Source organism: Rhineura floridana, chromosome 11, assembly GCF_030035675.1.
Source record: "Rhineura floridana isolate rRhiFlo1 chromosome 11, rRhiFlo1.hap2, whole genome shotgun sequence".
In the NCBI taxonomy this organism is placed as follows: domain Eukaryota; kingdom Metazoa; phylum Chordata; class Lepidosauria; order Squamata; family Rhineuridae; genus Rhineura; species Rhineura floridana.
The window spans coordinates 39,893,779-39,916,885 of NC_084490.1; the positions used below are offsets into that span (position 1 = coordinate 39,893,779).

General features: G+C 44.5%; 1 protein-coding gene across 2 annotated transcripts in view; it reads right to left on the reverse strand.

Moving 5' to 3' along the window:
• Positions 1 to 2,724: 2,724 nt before the first annotated feature.
• Positions 2,725 to 23,107, reverse strand: part of LOC133366165 (paired box protein Pax-6-like) — a 34,626-nt gene continuing 14,243 nt past the window's right edge. Inside the window, exons 3-5 of one of the 2 annotated variants that reach the window (XM_061588954.1) lie at positions 13,482 to 13,579; positions 12,350 to 12,488; positions 2,725 to 3,867 (exon numbers count right to left, since the gene is read on the reverse strand). In XM_061588954.1, coding sequence (XP_061444938.1) covers positions 3,782 to 3,867; positions 12,350 to 12,488; positions 13,482 to 13,579 — 323 coding nt within the window. In that variant the 3' untranslated portion in view covers positions 2,725 to 3,781. Of the gene's footprint in view, positions 3,868 to 12,349; positions 12,492 to 13,481; positions 13,580 to 23,107 lie in introns of both variants that reach the window. The other variant, XM_061588953.1, reaches the window with a different exon arrangement.

The window sequence follows — 23,107 nt, forward strand, 5'->3', positions numbered from 1 at the left end:
TTACCAGGTGTGTGAGAGATGGTGAAATGCTCTTCTAACCTAATGGCTGTCGCAATACAAATATTGGTCATTAAAAAAGCTAAGAAAGTATGTTTTTATAAAGAGCATTTTTCTCACATGACTATTTAATCAATGAAGTTAACTAGTCATCAATTAAAACTCACACAATTAATTGACAAATATCTCTTTAATCAAGGAACAGCTCTAGTAATTATGTGACATCCCACCATGGACTCAGGGGATCTTAGACCCTTTACTTTTTTGGAAGCAGGGTCCCTATGTCTCCAGCATCCTACAAGCCATTCAGCATGAAAGGGGAGCATGTTAGCCACTGAGATGAGTCTTCTAATATGCTTCCTTGTCCTTTCCTGCTGATTGGAGCCAATCGGAGTGAAAGGAGGTGAATCAGCCACTGAGAAGTCTCTTCTCAATAACTAACACTCTCCCTTTTCATGCTAACTGGGTCCTAGGGATGTCTGTTGTTGTGGGAGAAGGTGTTAAGAATCTCATTCTCAATCCAGCAGCAAAAAAGGGGGTTCCTGTGTCTAACATTAAGGGATCCTGCACTTCTGAATTTGCCACTGACAATTTCCCCCCTTTTGCAATATGGTCAAGGTGAAGACTCTGAATGCCCAATACCTACAATCTTTGTATACCAGCTGTTGTTCCAAGCAATTTATGTCTTAACTCCTGACATCCTGTTTAGCATTAAAACTTCTAATGTAAAAAAATTGAAGCTTGTAGCAGCAATCAGGGCTTGCGCCAGGGCTAGGCACCTGCAAGGGGCCAACACCAATCACCAGAACCTCCTGTCCTGCTGTTCCTCCTCCTTGTTGTCATTGCCTTCCTTCCTGCCCTCTCCAAGCATGCAGTGACAAAAGAGTGAGATGGATCATCATCGTCCACTTTGCCTTGCGCTTTCCATCTGGGGGGTTGCATGGACTAGATCCATAGGGAGAGGGCAGTGGGGATGGAAGCAAGGAGGAGGTAGGGGCCCACTGCAGGCATCTTGCCCAAGCCCTCCCTCCCCCCGGCCAAACTTGGAGCTGGCACTGGCAATAATGGAGTGCTATGGATTTCTTGTCTTATCCTGACGTTCTTGTTTAGTAAATGTAGACTTTCCACACTGAACCAGCTGGGCAGTTGTGTTACTGTAGAGTAGGGATTGTCACCTTTGTGAAACTAAAAACAGCATCCCAGTAATATCTGTGTTCTGCCCCCTCCTGAAAGTCCACATTCTGCAGCCAGAATACAAAATAAAGTGCTTGTATTTGCCTTGCATAATTTAATTGTCTTTGTTTTGCCTAAATTATTCTAGCTTCTCTACGATGTTGCCAACATTAGTCATATTGAAATTACTGGACATGACTAATTTGAAGTCCCTTCATTTCAATAGGTATACTCTAAGTATAATTTAGTTGGCTACAATCCTATGTATTACAAATCTGGAGCAGATTCTACAATTGCACAGCCATCTGAGAGATGCACAGAATTGTCTTAAACCTATCAAAGTCTTCATGTGGTCTAGAGCCATTAGACACGCAGCCCTTGCTGCTATTTCACACCTCAAACCACAGGCCCGGTTGCTTTTTCTTCCCAAGGAAAAGCCACCACCACCCAAAAAAGTGGAAGGAGGATGCTTGCTGAGCAAAGCACATGGAACCAAGGGGAAAAAAAACCCTTGAAATGGCTGTACATAAAAACTCACTGATGCACAATGAGGCATCAGAAAGAGAGCAAGAGCGAGCTTTAATAATGGCATGTCATAGACAGGGTTGTAAAGGTTCACATACAATATCCAAAGCTATAATTAAATTGTATCAATCTTAGAAGCTCAAATATTGCATTTTGTTTTATTTCATCACAGCTCTGTTTCTTTCATATGCTTTGCTATCATACGTCTGTTTCTTTCAACGGCTCCATTGTACATCATGAACACCTTTATATCAGGGATGGGGAATTTTTAGCCCTCCAGATGTTGTTGGACTACCACCCCTGTTATCCCTGACCATTGGCTATGTTGGCTGGGGTGGATGGGAGTCGGAATCCTATATCTGCAGGGCCAAATGTTCCCCACCCCTGCTTCATATATTCAGGGTGCCTCTGGACTATCACTATTTCATGGGAAGGATTCAAGTAAATACTTGGAAATTTAGGTTTGCACAATTAAAGTGGATTAAAGCACTCTGTCTCCGTAGTGCAACAAATCCACTTAAAAAAACAGAACATACATGTTGCAATTAGCAAAATGAAGAGGAAATGTACTGGAAAGTGTGGGATGAACGAATGATTAATGGAAAGACGACACAAAAACACTCTGTAAGCAAATCAGGATGAATGCTCATTGTTGTATAACTGCTTTGGAAGCAAATCAGAACAAGTGCTCAATAAGGACTGGGCCTAGTCTAACCTCAGTGTAAACTCTGAGCAACCAAATCAGGACAAATGTTTAAGGAACTGGTTGTCTGGATGAACCCACAGTTGTTTCTATGGTTCTTTATTTTTGGCTTCTCCCAGCTCTATAGCCTTCTGTCTGGCCCCAGCAACCACAATTTCCCCATCCCTGTAGTCCTTGGGTAGACTACTGCTTCTTCTGGTCCTTTTATCTTTAGGCCTGCCACCTTCTTCTCCTGGGCTCTCTCTGTCACTGTGTCATGTTGGCCATGACTGGGATAGCAGAGCTGAATTGCACACTCATGCACAGTATTATTTACACAGGTCCTTTATTAACACACGTAAAAACAGCTTGAGCCTACAAGTGGTGTGTGTATGTATGTATGGTCAGAGGGCCATTTTGTGCAGGTCAGAGGTCCCTAGCCCTCTAGGATTCATGTGAAACCCAGCTAAATGAAATCCATGTGCAGGGAGGGAGAGGCAGTGGGTAACAGATAGGGTGAGGCAGAGTGAACAAAGAGATATGAGGAGTGGTTGAAAGGGCAATCTTGTAAGGGGATCAGCCACCAAACACTACACACCCAGGAAGTAACACTAGCAACGCTCCCCAAACTGTAGGAGGGCCCCAGGAGCCTTGTACAAACATCATCTATCCCACGATACTCTAGGAGGGAAAAAGACAAGGGCTAATCTTCTCCACAATCCTTTGCACCAATGTTCAAATAGTAGCGATGGCATTTCTCCCCCATAATCCTTTGCAACAGCTTGAAAGGGGACTGGAGCCCAGTTTTCCTCACTTAATCCTTTGTTGGTATTTTCTGTGATAATCACTTTCACGGGATTTCAATGAGGTTGCCACACCTGCCCCCCCACCTCCCAGTAATTGCTTTAGATTTCAAGCTTCCCCCCCTTTTTGCCTTTTCTTCAGCTCCCCAAGGGCCAGTGGTTCTTTGTTTTCTCCCATAATGCTTTGTGCTAAATCCCTAAGGAAGTTGGTTTGCTTCCTCTTCCCCCATACTTCCAACAGTTCTCTTGCCCTCCCCTCCTGTTCTTTGTGCTCTCTTTAGAACAAGATGGGTGGGGTGGGGGGAGGGGAGGGGGAAGAAAGGAAATGAGAAAGTCACAGGACAGAATGCAGATTGGGAAAGAGACAGATGAGCGAAGGACTGTCCCCACTCCCCCCAATGGCGGTGCATGCACACAGAGGGAAAGAAAAAGGTTGGCATCAAACACAGACATGGTTGCCTAATATAGATACACAAAGTTGAGGAAGGAAGGCAAGCTCTCCCTCTCTAATGTTCCCTCCCCCAGACATTCCCAGTGTGGAGGAAAAGCCTTTTCCTCTCCACTCCTTTCCCCTTTCCTTTCCACCTCTCCTCTTCTTTCCTCACTGTAACCTTGGCCAATACTGGGCAAGGTCAGGGTCCCCACCAGGGACTTGTACAGGAACCGACACTCCTGGAGAGATTAATCCTAGAAAGAGAGAAGAGAAAAACTGTTAGCAAGGAGAAGGAATTCCTCTGCCCCTAAATGCTATAGATCATTGGAGAAAAATAAAACTCTCCCACGTTAGAGAACTGAATTATAAAACTATAGAAGAACCTTCAGTTGGTAAAACTAGCACATACTATTAGGGTAAGGGGGGCAGGCAGTTGGATACATATGTTGTTCAAAGAGAGACTCCTTTTATCAGGTATTTATCATGAACTGGGGCAATAAGATATAGGAGAATGCTGAGCCACAAATATTGTTGGGAATATTATAAATATGTTTTGTATTCTTATTTATCTGTTTCTCAATCTCCCCTCCCTTTTCCTCTTGTGTATTTTATACTTATTTATTTCCTCTTGTGAATGTCCTCCTGAGAATGTATTTAAGTGTATTTATTTATTTATTGAAAATAAGTAAACAAATAATCAGCAAAAGGAGGGGGAGACATTGCATGATTCACATATCAAAAACAAAACAAAACCACAAAACCCAAAAATGTTATAGACTTCAAACTCTGCAAATATATATATATAAATTTAGTAAACAAATTGTGCCAAACAAATGATTCAAGTAAAATTGAACAACTCAGTTTCACTGGCGTATTCCAGCCTCTGAATGTTAAGGTCCTTGGATCTGAGAAGATCTCCTAGCTTGTCCCAGCACACTACCCTGATTGCAGAGAAGGCTATGCAACAGTTAATGCTCTGTCAGAGGTTAGGGAAGATGCAAGGCTCCACTGAGGAGGTTTTTTGGCCCTGAGAAAACATTGTGAACTAATCCAAAACTCTTCAGTTTCCACAACTGCCTTGTTAATGACAATGTGAGAGGAAGGGCAGGTCCATATGCTATCTGCTGCTATCTAAATCAAGGTCAGGAAGGAGCTGAAACGTCCCCTCCCAACATCTCATACTTCCACAGAAAAGCCTGCCCTTGCTTTGAGAATCTACCTAGGGTTGCCAGGTGTCTAGGTTTCGGGGGTCCTCTACAGGTCTTTGGGTAAGTCACCTTAATCTCTGGACTCTCAGCTTTAATTTTTTTAAAAAATTAAGTTTCTAGGAGGTCTGGTTCATGAGATATACATCAAAACGTCAGCTGCCACCCCCGACTTCTGTGACATCATCTCATAGCAGGCTGCTCTAACCCTGCCAACAATGAGTTAAAAACTGATTAAAAACACAATAGCTTCTACATGCCTGGATAGGCTTGCCTAAACAAAAATTATTTTAGCAGGTGCTGAAAAGAGTACAATGAAGAGTAATGTCAATAGGCAGGGAGTTCCAAAGCGTAGGTGGTGCCACACTAAAGGACTGATTTCTTACAAGAGCAGAACAAGTACTATGTGGAACCCATAACATGGAAAGCACACCTTGAACTTGGCCTGGTAGCAAATCGGCAACCAGTGCAGATTTCAGAGCACAGGTCATTCATTCATTCATTAGCGATCACTCGTGGCCGAATAAGATTGTCTTTCAAGATAAGGTCTTTAACAGTGGGTCCGTAAGTGTCTGTGGAGTCCAATTCTGGATCCACACAGCCTCCCACAGTGAGGACATAGGTTTCCAGATGGAAGATGGTCACGATGAGGATTTGTTTGACTTGCCTTCCGCTTAGCTTGTTCGTCCCGTTCGCCCTGTATTCGTGCTTCTTCAAAGTCCACAGCACCTTTGATAATAGCCGACCTCCATTTGGGACGTTCATGGGCCAAGACTTCCTAGTTGTCGATGTTCATGTTTCATTTTTTTAGATTTGCTTTAAGAACATCTTTAAACCTCTTTTGCTGTCCACCAATATTCCGTTTTCAATCCTTAAGTTGGGAGTAAAGTAGCTGCTCTGGAAGACGGTGATTAGGCATTCGAACAACATGGCTGGTCCAGCGAAGTTGATGTTGAAGGATAATTGTTTCAACACTGGTAGTCTTTGCTTCTTCCAAAACGCTAACATTAGTCCATCTGTCTTCCTAAGTAATTTGCAGAATTTTCCGGAGGCAGTGTTGGTGGAATCTTTCAAGAAGTTGGGGGTGGCATTTATAAATGGTCCATGTTTCACAGGCATACGGTAAGGTCGGTAGTACAATGGCTTTGTAAATAAGCATTTTGGTCTCCCTGCAAATATCCCGATCCTCGAACACTCTACGCTTCATTCGGGAGAATGTGGCACTCGCAGAGCTCAGACAATGTTGAATTTCAGCATCGATGTCAGCTTTTACAGAGAGATGGCTGCTGAGACAGGGGAAGTGATCAATGTTCTTCAACATCACACCATTAAGCTGAATTTATGGTGCTACAGAGGGACTAGTTCACACCTGTTGATGAAGCACTTTGGTTTTTTTAATATTAAGTGAGAGCCCAAGCTTTCCATATGCTTCTGCAAAGACATTTAGGATAGTTTGAAGATCTTTCTCTGAATGTGCAGAGACTACATTATCATCAGCATATTGAAGTTTTACGACAGAAGTTGACATTACCTTACTTTTTGCTTTCAGCCTACTGAGATTAAAAAGCTTTCCATGTGTTCGATATATGATTTCCACACCAGTGGGAAGTTTCCCCTCAATAAGGTGTAGAATCATAGCAATAAAGATAGCAAATAAGGTGGGAGCAATGACGCATCCCTGTTTTATGCCTGATCCAACTCTGAATGGATCACTCTGAAAGCCATTGTTGTGCAAAATTGTTGCTGTCATGTTGTCATGAAGGAGTCGCAAGATATTCACAAATTTATCAGGGCATCCAGTTTTCAGAAGGATGGTCCAGAAAGTGGTTCGATTCACAGTGTCAAAGGCTTTAGTCAGATCAATAAACACCATATATAAAGGTCTATTCTGCTCCTGGCATTTTTCTTGAAGATGTCGTGCAGTGAAGATCATGTCCACTGTCTCCCTGGAAGGGCGGAAACCATTTTGAGATTTGGGGAGGACATCCTCTGAGATCGGTAGGAGGTGATTTGCGAGGATCCTTGCAAGGATTTTACCAGCGGTAGCAAGAAGAAAGATATCTCGATAGTTCCTGCAATCTGTTCTATCACCCTTCTTAAAAAGGGTGATAATTATGGCGTCCCTAAAGTCTTCCAGGATCTCCTCCCTCATCCAGATTTTTTCGATGAGTTTATGAAGTTGTGTAAATTCAGGCCCACCTTCTTTAAAGACTTCAGCAGGAATCCCATCAGGTCTACTAGCTTTGTTATTCTTCATTTGATTGATGGTTTTACTGACTTCATCCAAATTAGGGAATACTGCAAGATCGTCTCTAATTTGTTGTTGTGGAATTTGCGAGAAGACTTCATCAGCCACGATAGAGTTACAATTAAGGAGGTTGTGGTAATGCTCTTTCCAGCGCAGTGCAATAGACTCTTTATCCTTAAGAAGTTTGCTACCATCCATTGAACATAAGGGATTTGTACCGTAATTTGTTGGTCCACAGATGGCCTTTGTGGCATTAAAAAAGACCCATGCATCATGAGCATCTGCAAAGTGTTGGATTTCTTGAGCTTTCTTTATCCACCAGGTGTTCTTAAGTTCTCTAGTTCTTCTTTGGACCTCAGCCTTTGCACTGGCATAGATTTTTTTCTTAGCAGCACAGTTAATGTCTTTCTGCCATATCTGGAAGGCTTTCCTTTTCTTGTCAATGATGTGTTCAATCTCACTATCATTCTCATCAAACCAGTCCTGATGTTTCTTAGTTTGGTATCCAATAGTTTGTTCACATGCTGCAATAATGGATGTCTTCAGTTTAATCCAGTGTTCCTCGACATTTTCAGGGAGTTCCGTTGGTAGATGTTTCTTGAGAGTTGTTTGAAAGCAGGCTCGCTTAATAGGATCTTGAAGGGCATGGATGTTCATTTTACGCCTTGGTTTTCTTCCTTGGAGCCTACGTTGAAGAACAATATTAATGGCCATAGTAGATCGAATTAATTGGTGATCTGTCCAGCAGTCATTAGCACTTGTCAGGGCCCTAGTGAGGAGTACATCATGACGAACTCTGGCATGGACAATTACGTAATCCAGGAGATGCCAGTGTTTTGACCGAGGGTGCTTCCATGATGTTTTAAATTTATTTTTCTGACGAAAGAGTGTGTTTGTAATAATAAGATTGCTCTGCACATTTAGTCAGAAGTAGAATGCCATTCAGGTTGCTACTGCCAACTCCTTCTTTCCCAATGGTTTCTGGCCATAAATCAAAATCACGCCCAACTCTTGCATTGAAATCGCCCAGGAGGATAATTTTATCCTTAGGTATCTCTGATAAGATTGTGTCCAGCTGGTTAAAAAAAATTTCCGTGATGTCTTCATCAGCATCTAATGTTGGTGCATAAGCACTTACAATAGTTGCCTGCTGGTTTTTGGCAAGTTTTAACCGGAGAGTTGAGAGTCGTTCATTAATGCCAGTAGGAACTTCTGACAAGAGCTTCATAAGATTATTGTTAATAGCAAAGCTTACTCCATGTATTCATTGTTCTTGTTTAGGCAGTCCTTTCCAGAAGAAGGTGTAACCTCCTTTTTCTTCCTTCAGTTGTCCTCCTGCTCTTCGAGTTTCTTGCTGCTATGTCAATATTAAAACGTCTCAGCTCCCTTGCGATGATGGCAGTCCTGCGTTCAGGGCGTTCACTATCTGTATTGTCCAGCAATGTCCGTATATTCCACATTCGCAAGTTCATTTGTCTTTTGCTACTGCTAAGTGGTGACCCCACTGGATGCAGTAATCAGTCAGGGAGAGAGATGAGGGCACCTTTTCTAGCCCCCTTCCCATACGGGGTGAGCAGAGTGGATCCTGAATAGGACTGCTCAATCGTGGATATTGGCTTTGGTCCAATGGCATGGATACCACGACGATTGGAAGACTTTTATCTGCTGCAGCCTTCATCCACCTTCACAGCCGTTGTAACATACACATTGTTATCCTCTGCCTGTTCTGCCATTGAGGACTTTCTTGGATCGTTCTTTGTCTGGTTCCTCTCCCTTGACCTTACCGCCATGGGTGACCCTGCTGGGAGTACATGACTCCCGACAGAATCTCTCACAGGGTTCATTGGAACACGCAAGCCCACTTACCACTCATGTCAGCAATCATGCTGCAGCATTCTGCACCTACTGCAGCCCCTAGGTCAGGTTGTGCTGCATGGGGATTTATGTGACCTTGGCTGACTGGCTGCCAGGATTTGTTTAGATTTGGTTTTTGGGTAGGAATCCTGACTGGTTGTGGGATGCTGAGTTTTCTGCCTTACTCATAGGAATTTTGTTGGGGTTGGTATGGTATTGCATTTAGGAAATCATCACTGTCTTTTGTTTTTCTTTTCTATTTGCATTCATTTATCTTTAACCTCACTCCCTTACATCCATAGAAGCAACAACAGTGGTTCCATGCACTCAGCTCAACCCCCTTAAACCCACTGATGATGCACTTTGTTGTTTGCATGATGGTTGTTTCTTGCTCAATAGTGGTAAAAGAGAATTCACACACTGAGAAGTGTGGCTTCAACTGCTGTTGTTCCCAAGCTACTGTCTGTGAAGGTAGACCAAACCATGTGTGTTTTCTCTCTGTCAGTTATTACTCACTGGAATTGGGTTGGCTGTCAAAGTGAGTTTATAGCAGCCCACAGGGTAGACGGAAAAGGGTAGAGAATCTTCTTACTCTTACTTATTTCTCAGGTCTCTTTCTGAAGTGAAGGGTCAAATCTGTAAAGACGTTTGGAGCAGCCATGTTAAAAGTTAGGGGCAGGGCATTCCAGGCAGGGGGTTGCCAACCCTACTTGGATATGGGCAGCAGGTTGCCAACTCTGCTTGGGTATGGATATCTTTACAGAGGATCCCTAGTCAAGCTTTACCAACAGCACAATCAAAACTACATCTACTCAGAAGTAAGTCCTGTTGAGTTCTGTGGGGCTTCGTCCCTTAGTAAGTGTTTAGAATTGCGGCCTTCAAGGGCATCCATCTCTACTCCTGAGTGCTCCCACCTAACATCTCCAAACACTAGGCTCCTTTCTTCCTACAATGGCCTTATGGTGACTGGCCTGGCCTGAGGGCACTTAAACCCTTCTTGCCAGAAGCAAGTAGGCTAGATTAAATGTTCCCTACCCAGGAACTACTCCATCTTTTAGCTAAGATTTCTATCGTAATTTCCAACCAGAGAAATGTTTTTGTTTGAGTGGTATGCTCCAAGCAACTGTGTTTGATGCTTAATGTATCATGCTTAATGATATCACTAGGGCCTGCCCCTGTGACATCATTAGTGCCCGCCCCTGAAATCTCAGGGTTTGGGATGCTTCTGACCTGGCAACCCTAATCTAGATACTATAGATCAGCCTTTCCCAACCAGTGTGCCTCCAGATGTTGTTGGACCACAATTCCCATCTTTCCTGACCATTGGCAATGCTGGCTGAGGCTGATGGGAGTTGTGGTCCAACAACATCTGGAGGCACACTGGTTGGTAAAGGCTGCTATATTTATTTTATTTATTTATTTTATTTCATTTATATACCGCCCTAAGCCTGATGGCTCTCTGGGCGGTGTACACAAGAGACAGACATGGCTTCCCCGGATGCTGCACAATCTGGTACTCCTATCTGATTCCTAAAATATCTCTTTCTTTTATCCCAAGCGTTTGAGTATACCTGATTTACACAGCGATCTTATGCATGCTTACTTGGAATTAAGTGCTATTGTTGTTCAATGGACCTTGATCCCAGGTAAATGTGCATAAGAATGCTGCTGTTAATTGTTTACCCACTGCTTGGTGCAAAAAAAGAAGAAAGATCTCAGGATGCATCAGCAGCTATTGGAAGAAAGAAGCAATGATTGTTTTCCCTTTGAAAACATAAAAGTCCAGAGTTTGCTTATTAACAATCCTAAGGAAGTGATCTGGTAAATGGGGAAGCTTGCTCATTACTTTGTAATGTTAGTTGGTTTTAATAAAGACATTACACTATGGTTGCTTTTAGGGTTTTTTTCTAATGGACTAGCATAACTGCGATTTTTGTCTTTTGGATGTTGTAGTTCTGGGGAAAGCATGTGGGTACATAAGTTAATGTTCCAAAATGCAGAAGGGGTCAGGATAAGGATCTCAGGTTTTCCTCTAGTCTCTGCCCTGATTGTCTCTGGCTTCTACCTCACATTTACTATGGCTGCGTACACACCATACATTTAAAACACATGGGTTCCCCCAAAGAATCCTGGGGTGCTATAGTTTACCCTGCACAGAGCTACAGTTCCCAGCACCCTTAACAAACTATAGTTCCCAGGATACTTCAGAGGAAGTGATATGCTTTAAATATATGGTGTGTATGCAGGCTATGTTACATTACTCCAAATATTATGTCTGCCCTCTCCATATCCTCAGGTCTTGTCAAGATTTTCCTGTCCTTATAAAATAATATATTTTGCAAGCAGACTACGGGCCAAGGAAAACAGGGAGGATGCAATCTGCATACTAAGCACATTTGACTAAATTGGGGGGATGGATGGAGAGACAACAGAGTCTTGTGGCATAAGCTTTCAAAACACTGGAGCCTGCTTCATTTGATGCATGAGAAGCTCCCAAGCTGCAATGCATGCACAGAGCTAAACTGATCACAAAAACTTCAGCATTCACTCCAGCAGAGGGAACCTGCGCAGGGACAAATATATGTCCCTGAAATGAAGGGAGAAACCCTCTCCCTGGCAAGCTTCTTAGCTCACTAGGAATGGCTAGATCAAGGTACATGCCCACAGAGCTCAAATGCAAAGGGAAACAAGCCTAGTCTATTCTGAGGCCATACCAATGTGGTAACTGCTTTGCATGCAAAAGGTCCGAGGTTCAGTCCCTGGGATCTCCAGGCAGGACTGAGAAAGACTCTTGCCTGAAATCCTGGAGAACCACTGCCAGTGAGTGTGTAGACAATACTGAGCTAGGTGGACCAATGGTCTGAATCAGCATAAGGCAGCTTCTTATGCTCCTATGTAGTAGGACAGGGCTGGATATTCTAAACCCCAAACCCAAACTGGAATGAAATGTGCAAATGTACAAATGCCACTTCCAACTTTTGCCCAGTTGCCTGATTCGGGGGAGACTTTTGCAGAATTTAAAATTTCACGTTCCGTATGTTTTCTTTCTGGTGCTGACAACTGGCTTGTGGTCTCTATAAAGGAAGAGTCTGAGTCACGTTGTGGTAGCTAAAATTATGTGAGGTGAATATGTATCACCCTTGACAAGTGAAAAACATACTGTGTTTGTTTTAGCAGATGCTGCCAACACATGTTTAACTAACGCTCCATGATTGTGAGGACTAGAAACTTGTATATATGCATGTACATGGATATATTTCCCAGAAATTGATGTTAGAGGCCACACTCTGCAATTTGCAGTAAAACCAGGCTGCTCAGTTCCCCACTCCTCATGCCCACCTGCCAATCCTAGTTGCTTCTGTGAACCTTCTCTGTTGCCAGACTCCCATACCCTTCTTCATCCCCATCTGCAGATCCTCCTACCCTTACCGGTAGAGGCCCCATTGCTGGAGTTCAGATTATGAGAAGGGAGCTGGGAGGATGTGTATGAATCATAGCGTGGCACTGAGGAGCCGCCGGGGAGCATGCAGGAGTAAGATGACATCTGGCTGGCAACGGAGGGCACTGCCTGCTGTTGGGAGGCCAACGAGATGCGACAGAGGGAAGGGAAGAGGAGGTTAATAGCAAAGGATCAGCATCCCCAAGTCTTGTCTGGCCTTGAGCATCTGCTTCTTTCTTTTGAGTCAGGGTTGGGGAACCTCAGGCCCGCTGTCCAGATGTGGCCCCCCATCCCTCTCTATCTGGCCCTCAGAATTCCCCCCAGGCCACACACCTCACTGGCCCTGCTTCACACCTGGAGTGTTTTGGCCTGGCAGGAACGTGTCCTTGAACTCTGATAATTTATTTATTTATTTATTTATTCGACTTATTAGTCGCTTATCTGGCTGAATTGTCAGCCACTCTAAGCGACGTACAAAGCAGAACATGTAAACATCAAAACATTAAGAGACTAACAATAAAAACTAACAATAACGTAAAAGCTAAAAAAACAGGAACAGCAAACCAAAAGCATTCATCTTCCTGGTAAAGGACAGTCCCCAGAAAAATGTCACTAAGAGCAAGGGTGGGGGGCAAGGCAGGTGGAAATGCTTGCCCCTTGATGGTCCCAGCACAGTCCCATCCCTGCAGCAGCACGACTCAGCCTGCAGCTCCTCCTGATAAGGCCCAGGCAGAGGGGTGGGGCAAGACAGGTGGAAATGCTTGCCCCTTGATGGTCCCAGCACAGTCTCATCCCTGCAGCAGCACGACTCAGCCTGCAGGTCCTCCTGATAAGGCCCAGGCAGAGGGGTGGGGCAAGACAGGTGGAAATGCTTGCCTCTTGATGGTCCCAGCACAGTCTCATCCCTGATAATGCCTCTTGCATGTCTGGATGAAGGACAGAGGGGTGTTTGAGCATGTGTCGAAACTAACCTATTGTCCAAAGATAGGATTTGCATCCATTGCTGCATTCACTTTTGCCTGGAGTCCCACCCACCAATAGCAGGTGGCCCTCAAAAGGTTGCCCAGAAGGAAATGTGGCCCTTGATCTGAAAAAGGTTCCCCACCCCTGTTTTAAACTCACCTGGAGAAGGAGGCTGTTGGCCATAGAGAAGGTGGGTAAGGGTGGAAGGGCACCAAAGTTGTTGCTGAGGGTGCTTTCCCTACGGCCCAACGTAGTGCCTGAAACAGACAGAAATGTCAGCGTGCAGTTGTATCAGCAGGGAAGAGCTCTCTTTGGGTGGCAGCAGCACCGGGGGGGGGGTATAGTGCTATGTACGGTATCAATGTGATCGGGTAAGGTGCCACTTGAATGGGACTTCTCCTAGGCCAACATGGGGGTAGCTGAGAAGGGATGGGGGAATCAGCACCTCACCTGAGCCTGTAGGCTGGGGGAGGGGCTGGTAGAGAGTACTGCCACCAGGGCCAAAACTGCTGTTTATGCTCAGGTGCCCCCCAGTGCCCCCTGCTTGGCACCTCAGTTTCTCCTCCCGACGCCACTTAGCTCTGCGGTTGGAGAACCAGACCTGGGGCAAGGTGGAGAACAATGAAATGAATTCAGTTGCCCAGGAGGGCATGAGGACGGTAAGGAAGTGAAGGTGTTAGATCTCCCTATTCCCCTTTCCTTAAACTGCTCCCTTGTATTACCTGGATCCGGGCCTCTGGGAGGTCAATTTTTGCTGCCAGGCATTCACGGGCAAAGATGTCAGGGTAGTGAGTGCGCTCAAACTCTAAAAAACATTTAAGGGTGACTTCCGGGAAGGGTGACTTAGCCTGTGCCTGCTTTTGAGACGGGCTCCTGCCTCAAAAGAAGCTTATTCAGATATATCAGTCAGTTTTTTTTTTTTTTTTTTGACTGATTAAACTTCTCCCGGGTAGGGAGAAACGAAGAGATTAACCTCAAAGCCTATTTTTGTTGGGACGACCAGATCTCATTAATTTATGGGACGAGGTCCAGCCGACGAAGGTGGGATGGATTTTCAACAACAAGCTCTATCTGATAAAGCGAACGTTCATCTTATCTTCTAAGAGAGAACGCACTAACAGGCAAGCACCCTTCTTTCTATATTTTTCTTTTACTTGACTTAAATTGTTGCTGTTTAAAAGAGATTTGCCAGATTGATCGGTTTTTGACATCTCACTGGGGAGCCATAACTTCTCTCTGCTACTCACTAATTAATAGCTTATCTCTGTTTTTGTTGCAAAAAGCTGTCCTGGATTTGCATTCTAAAGATATACACAGAAGAGGGATTTCTATTCCAGATTTTTATTTTGAAGAATATTATATTGTCTGAGACTACTCTCTTTTTGGTCTATTTTATTTTGACGAATCTGTTTCCTGACGACCGCCATTAATTGTTTCGATCCTGGGAACTGCATTTTGTTTACTTAAGCATGGAGAGATAAGGCTGTCTGCTCTGTTTATACTGTGATGTCACCAAGTTTGGAGTATTAACCCAATTGTTGCTGAAATAAGAAGTGGTTTTCCTATATTTTTCTTTTAAAATGGCAATTAAGAAAGTGGCTGAGAATCTGGAAATAACTATGTTTCAGAAAATAATGGATGAGATTGAGATAACGAAACAAAACCTGCGACAGGGTTGTAAGGAGCTGAAAATTGAATTGAGTAAAATGAAGCAGGAGATTAAAGATATAGGGGTCCCTGTGAGAGAGGTGACCCTGGAAGGGGTCCCTGTGAGAGAGGAGACCCCGGAGATTGGAACAAACGTGGAACAGGAAAAAGATTTGGAGTCTATGGACTTTAGAAACAAAATCTATTGTTTGGAGACACAGGAGATTAAAGACATAGGGGTCCTTGTGAGAGAGGAGACCCTGGAGACTGGAACAGGGGTCCCTGTGAGAGAGGAGACCCTGGAGACTGGAACAGGGGTCCCTGTGAGAGAGGAGATCCCGGAGATTGGAACAAACGTGGAACAGGAACAAGATTTGGAGTCTATGGACTTTAGAAATAAAATCTATTGTTTGGAACTCAATGTTATCTCTGAAGAAATTAATGAAGATTCTAGAGATAAAGTTATCAATGGCATGGATAATCTTCTGGACTGGAATGATGTGATGGAGCCCAATATAGAGAAAATCTATGGAATTAATTGCAGCCATGTGACAATGGAAAAACTTTCAAGAGATGACCCAGTGTATTTTGAAAAAAAGAACAGAGATATGATTTTACAGCAGTATTTCAGCAACCTATTCAGAATGGATGGCAAGAAAATATTTGGGATAGAGGTAATTCCCATCAGACTCTTACTATATGACTATGGCTTTGACAGCAAGATTATTATGGAATACTGATAATGGAAGATTGGATACTGAAATTACTGGACTTAACAAGACTACTGAAGATGGAAGATGGAAAATGGAACTAATAGGGATAATAGAACAATGGCTACTGAAATTACTGAACCTAACAGATTCTGATGTGATGGATTAATTGAAATGTTTATTTTGACTATGGTTATGACAATAAGATTATCATAATTAGTAATGAGATGGATTAATCGATATGCTTATCTGGAAAAAAAAATTGATAGATATATTTCTTAAAGAATTGAAACCTCTCTTTGACTTTTTGTGGAAAGAATAAAGTAATGTTTATGAGATTTGATGATTAAGTAAGATAACTACTGGAGGAAAGTGATTTTATAATATGACTTAAGAGACAGGATTGTTATATATTATAGACTTATAACTGATTTGATCTTTGACAAATGGGAAGTCAATATTTTACTCTTTATTTTTTATTTTTGTTTTTTTTTTTCTTTTTTTCTTTTTGTTTAACTATTTTTGATTTTGTTTTTTGTCTTTGAATGTTTTATGATTTCGTCTTGTATGTTTTATGAAAATCTGAATAAAAATTATTGAAAAAAAAAAAAACATTTAAGGGTGAGGGAATCAAAGTTTCGGAGACAAGTCCCACTCTTTCCCCACGATTCATAGCGCTGGGTGAAACAACACTTACACCCACTCTCTGACACCCTTAGAACAGAGATGGGGAAACATTCTGGCCCTTTGTCCCCCCCCCCAACTCTACAGGCCAAGTCTGACAGGTGGGTGGGGCCATCCACCTATCAATCATTTGATCTCATGATGAGAATAGGTGACTAATAGGTGGCCAATCTTGCCCACTGGTCAAAGATGACCACGGAATGGGGGAAGGGGTCTGCTTAGCCAGCATGTCCCCTGCAGGGAATGCCCTGGTGAAGCAGAACCCAGCAGGATTGAAATCTGCCCCCAGTGAAGTCAGCTGATTGACAGGTGGACATGGTTTGGGGGAAATGGCCTGTGGGCCAAACTGCACTCCCTGACAGGCCACAGTTAGATCCCCACCTCTGCCTTAGAAGTATAAGCTTTCTATATTACTTTGTCAATTCTCGTATTCTTTATCATGCCAACAAACTATATCTGAATCAAACTGCAAGACTGGATCACATGATCATGACTTTTCCTGCACATTCCTTTTCTGGATACAACCAGTAGGGTAGGTATTGGAAGGGCAGCTATGTAGAACCATCTTCACCATGCCCACTAATAGAGCGCAGAGGTACTGCAATCTCTGGAGAGCTCACACCTGCCGTGCACATCCTCAGATATGCTCTTAATCTTCTACTGGAATTTAACAATATTGCAGGCATTATGTCTAGAGTCACACCTCAGGGTCTGCCTTCCCCTCTTTGGGGGATGAGACCTTGGGCTTAGAGGAAAAATTGGAGGGTGAGAAGGAATTGCCCACTGTGCTGGCTATGATGGGCTCCTGGGCTTCTCCTGGGAGAAAGGGCGGGATATAAATCTAACTAATTTATTATGGTCCTTGCTGGATCAGAAGCTCCAGGACAGGAGGAGGCCATTCTGCCAACCAGTGGCGGCCGGTGCCTATTGGGACTGGCAGGGCAGAAGGCAGGGAAGCCAACAGGAGGCTGAGCCAGAGCCAATCACAGGCAGAGCCAAGCAATTCTAGTTTTGTCCCCATTCTCTTCCCTGCAAGAGCAATGCTGAGACTAAAGAGGCAGAAGCTGACAGCCGGAGCACTCCTCTGGACTGGATGTAAGTGAGAAGGCAGGCAGGTGGGGGCAGACTGAGGTTGGTGAGTATGGAAGCAGAGGATTCTGAATTCCTCCACAGTGAGGCAATGCCCCATTCGCCTGAATGGACCAGCCTCCGCTGCTGCCATTGCTCCTCTGACCTGAGGAGGTTGCACTGCCACCTTCTGAGGGCTCCAGTCTAGAAGCTCCAACAGAACTAGTTTCCTCTGTGCTGTAGGAGTCCACGACTGCTGAAACAGGACAGCCCCCTTTAAACCAAAGGGCTTCTCCCATTGGGAAGTGGAAGTAACCATTCAGACTGAGCTGCAGACTTACTGAAGGCTCAGTCTGGGGTTATCCACTGCTGAAGCAGCATTCTATACTTGCTCCAGGCTGAGCTCTGCCCAGAGCTGTCCGTCCTGAAAACCTCACCTCCTTGAGCTAGCACCTGGATCAGAGCATCCACTAAACTCTCCCCTGCCTCCTCCTCATGGCTTCTTGCTTCTTTCCTTCTCCTGGCTCCCTGGAGTCATGTCCCACGGAAATGCTAGCACCTTCTATTGGAGGCAGGTGGCGCATGCACCATAGGTGTGGGGCTTCCAATGCAGCAGGAGTGGGGAACCTCAGGCCCAGGGGCCAAATGTGGCTCTCCAGCCCTCTCTGTCGGGTCCTCAGGACTCTCCTCAGGCCACACTCCCTCCACAGCCTCAACCCTTTCTCCACAGGCCACACCCCTCTCTCCACAGGCCACACCCCTCCCTGGCCCTCCTTCACATGCTGCCTGAGTGTTTTTGCCTGGCTGCGATATGTCCTTAGCCTCTGGTCATGCCTCTCGCTTGCCTGGATGGGGGACAGAGAGGGGCGTCTGAGGGTGTGTAGAAACTGGCTGATGGTACAAAGGTTAACTTCACATCCAGTGCTCTACTCGCTTTTGCCACTAGCCCCACCCACTACTGGTGTGTCCCCCCAGCCCCAAGGGAATGCAGCCTTCAGGCTGAGAATGGGTCTCTGTCCCTGCAATACAGTTGAAATAACATGGCTTATAAGGCAAGGCAAGGAAGCAGCTGTCCCTCTAGGCTGCAGTACTGCTCTGGTCCACCAGAGGAGCACACACCCATTTGGCCTCCTCTCTCTCAGTTTTTTATAGGGCACCTTGCCATAAGATGACCACAGATGGTTTAAAAAAATTTCACACCATCAGCAGAGTGCCTCTGTTACTGTTCCTGAAAGGAGCCAGTTTCTGTTAACAAAACATAAATCTAAACCAGAGTTCAGCTGTCTGGAAGTAAGGCTATCCATCATGTGCAATTAAGTGCTCAGAAATGTTGCGATCCATATCCAGCATAACTGTCATTCCACACAAACTGCTGCAGCCATCATCCACAGCGCTAGGGTAGTTGTAAAAGCTGCACCTGGTGCGATCAGTCCCTTAGAATAGATGCAACTCCTGAACTGAGTAGGAAATCTGCACCTTTAAGATGCATCACAAAGCCTCTGCTTATTTTCTCCATCCTCTTCATCTGGTGGTCTGGCTAACAAGTCTGCGTAAGAGGCGGGAGAGGATATGTATGCACCATACATTTAAAGCACATTTCCCCTCCACCTGAAAGAATCCTTGGAACTGTGGTTTGTTAAGAGTGCTGGTAATTGTAGCTCTTTGGCGGTAAACTACAGTTGCCAGGATTCTTTAGGGAAAGCCAAGTACTTTAAACGTATAGTGTACATGCAGCTGAGGAGTCCCCAGGTATCCTGTTTGGCAACATAAATTACACAAACACATACACATTTGGAAGGCCGCTCTCCAGTTGCTGGCAGCTATCTGGAGGTTGGAGTGGAAAACACATACATGAAAAAGGAAAAAAACCACCACCCCTCCGTATCTTTATCTATTAGAATTAATCATCATAATTTTTGTTCCATTTTAAATGTGCAAGACATTTATGATCATATATTCGGAGCCATTATGGTGGGCTAAGGCTGAGAAGATCCAGGTTCAAATTCCTGTCAGCCATACTACTTACTGGATGACCTTAAGCCAGTCGCTTTCTCTTAGCTTAATCTACTTCACAGGGCTGTTGTAAGGATAAAATGGAAAATCAATAAGAAAGGCACAAGGATGCCGTGGAAGCCATGATCCCTGACATTTGAAACTCTGCCTCCCTAAAGGTAGACTGGGGTCATTGCTTGGAGGTAGAACACACACCCTTGCATGCAGAAACTCCCAGGTTCAGTTCCCAGCATATCTAGTTAAAAGGATATCTCAGTTACCAGGGTAAGGAATTCTGCCTCCTGTGTGAATCCTTGGAGAGCTACTCCCAGTCAGAAGAGATAACACTGAACTAAATGGACCAGTGTGACACAGTATGAGGCAATGCCAAATGTGCAAAAACTGGCTGGCTAAGCCCAGGGGAGAATGAAGGTCACTCAGCACATTCTCAGAGGTGCCCTCCTTTATCTAGCAAATACATAACTTGGGATACAAATAATATGGGGGGATTTAGGCCAGGGCACTGGGGGAGGGGGGATTATCCCTTCCCCATGCCATTTCCCCCCAGCATCAGGCAATTTGGATGAGAAAAACAGTGAGCTCCCCCTCCCATGGAACACCTTCAATCTGAATCCCCCCATAGCTGCATTTGCCATCTATAAAAAAACCCTAATGACATATAGAGTTGTATTAAACTAAGTCCTACTCACAGTAGATCCATTGAAATTAATGAACCTAAGACACTCATGTCCATTATCTTCAACGGGTCTACACTGAGTAAGACTAGAACTGAATAGCACCCACGATCATCAATCCCGTGCTGTCCCATCTATTGAGCCCTTGGTCCAAATAACATGGACTTATACAGAAAAAAGTTTGAGCAAAATCTATGGTGGAGGCTTCTGAATTTTATTAAAAGGGACAAAGCTAGAAACAGGATATTATTTGGCTGGGGATTAGTTGGGGTGGGGGTAGAAAGACCTTCACTAAGCTCTGCCTGTGGACTCCAGTTACTGCTCCGTGCATTTAAGATGTGCCTAACAACATAAGAAGAATTAGGCCAAAGGCCTATCTAGTCCAGCATCCTGTTGTCACAGTGGTCAACAGTGGTCCATAGATTGCCCTTAGATTGAGGTTATATGCCTATCTGTTTATAGGTATTGCACTGTTAACTCTTTTTATGATGCTTTTATAGTTTGCGCTGTACTGTGTTTTTTATTGGTCTTCGACCGCAATAAAATTCATTCATTCATTCATTCACAGTGGTCAACCAGATGCCTATGGGAAGCTCACAAGCAGGACCTGACTGCAACGGTCCTCTCTCCACCTGAGGTTTGCCACAACTGGTCTACAGAGGCATACTGCCTCCATCATGGCTAGCAGCCGTTCATCGCCTTATCCTCCCTGAATTTGTCTAATCCTCTTTTAAGCCATTCAAGTCAGTGGCCATCACTACATTTTGCAGGAACAAATTCCACAGTTAAACTATGCCCTGTGTCTCCACATCCCACATATACCTTCTTTTTCCATCTCCCTCCACCCTTCCTGATGAAAACAAAATTCTGGTTTCAGGTGGGGAATAGCCTTTTGAAATGAAATCCTGCTGTTATGCAAACTCATCAAAGTCAGACAAGTATCAGATCTGCATAATTTTATTCCAACCTCAGAAAGTGATATTTTAGTACAGAACTTTAGAGACTCATGCCTACTCTCAGGGACCTGTTGGTAACCTTTGGACTTTAAAATGTACATTGTTGGAAAATCCTAGGGCTGGTGTCAGCAACTGGCATGCTTGGACAATTTTAAAGGCCCCAGCTGATGTCTGCCCTGTTCCCCGTTAACCCCACCACCACCTTAATTTTTCTTTTCTGGCTTGGCATTCCAAGCAGCACCAGTTTAGTTTAGTTTACATTTTAATTTCCCATAATGCTCTAGTGCAAAGTTTCTCTGGGGCACTATGGAAAGTAAAATGGTGGCTAGACCCAGTGCTACTGAGGGCATTATTGCCCTCCACAATGCCAAAAGCCTGCCAGGGCCTACTAACAGAGGAAGTCCAACCCAGGGAACTTTGCCTAGGCCCCCCTCAAACCTGAAACAGGGCCTGGTAGCAGTTACATCCTCAACCCTGACTCCAGACACCCACCTGCTGTCTCAGCCCTAATCCCCACAGATCTTAATTGTTGTTGTTATGTGCCTTCAAGTCGATTATGACTTATGGCAACCCTATGAATCAGTGACCTCCAAGAGCATCTGTCATGAACCACCCTGTTCAGATCTTGTAAGTTCAGGTCTGTAGCTTCCTTTATGGAATCAATCCATCTCTTGTTTGGTCTTCCTCTTTTTCTACTCCATTCTGTTTTCCCCAGCATTATTGTCTTTTCTAGTGAATCGTGTCTTCTCATGATGTGTCAGTTTCATCATTTCAGCTTCTAGTGACAGTTCTGGTTTAATTTGTTCTAACACAGAATTATTTGTCTTTTTCGCAGTCCACGGTATGCGCAAAGCTCTCCTCCAACACCACATTTCATATGAGTTGATTTTTCTCTTATCCGCTTTTTTCACTGTCCAACTTTCACATCCATACATAGAGATTGAGAATATCATAGTATGAATGATCCTGACTTTAGTGTTCAGTCACATCAGCCCTTCCTTTCTCAGCCCGTCTCTTCTCCCTGGCTAACTGGATGGTGTTTGTTCAGAGTGACAACTGTTCATTAAGAGTTTATAAAGAGTTCATGAATGATTAATTAGCCAGTGTTAAGAAACTGTTAATCCATCGCTGCACAGTCAAGGTGTGGTATATTTATTCCACTGCACTCAGTTTGGTGGTAGTGGGGGTGAGAAACATCCAGAGTTTTCTCTCACTTTGACCGCAAGCAGGGGAGAGGAAAACATAGTGGAGACCAGACTCCTGGAAGGGGAGAGCACCTGAGCTGATTGGACTGAAGAATTCAGTATGACTGCATAAGCACCATGCATTTAAAGCACATCCCGCAGCCCAAGAATCCTGGGAACTGCAGTGATGTTTCCAGGATTCTTTGCAGGGTGTAGGGGGGGGCACTTTAAATGTATGGTACGTATGCAGCCAAATTCTCTGGGAACAAGAAGTTTTAAATTGTCTTGAGTTTCCTGAGAGGGGAGGGACTTCCTTGTGGTTGGCACAGTGTAGTGGCTGGAGGGGCACTGGTGACTGTGGGTTTGGGGGCTAAGGGTCTCCAGGAGGGGGACAACTGGTGAATGGATTTGGGGAGCCCACAAGGGTTAAACCTTTTATCCCAGGGGAGCTCTGGTCTGAACAGTGTCCTTTCTTTGCTTCTGTGAAGCCAGGCGCTCGGATCTCTGCAGGCAATGCAAAGCCACAACATCAGCCTCAGTGCCCTAATGTGAGGCGACACTGCTTGCTTCCTCCCCCCTCCTTCCCCAAGTCCTTTGCAGTCCCTGAAGCAATGAGATCCAAAAGGCCCCCTCGGAGAAGAGTGCCTCTGCTTGGCCCTGGCCCAGACACAGCGTTGTCAGGATCCCTTCCCCTACTTTCCGCCACAGCCAACCTGCCTGTGCTTGCCTCCCCCCAACCCTGGTCCAGCTCTGTCCCCACATCCCCATCAGCTCCACTTTTACTGAGAGATCTTTGCAGAATGCAAAAAGAGGAAACACACTTGTATAAGCCCAGAGGGGAAATGAAGC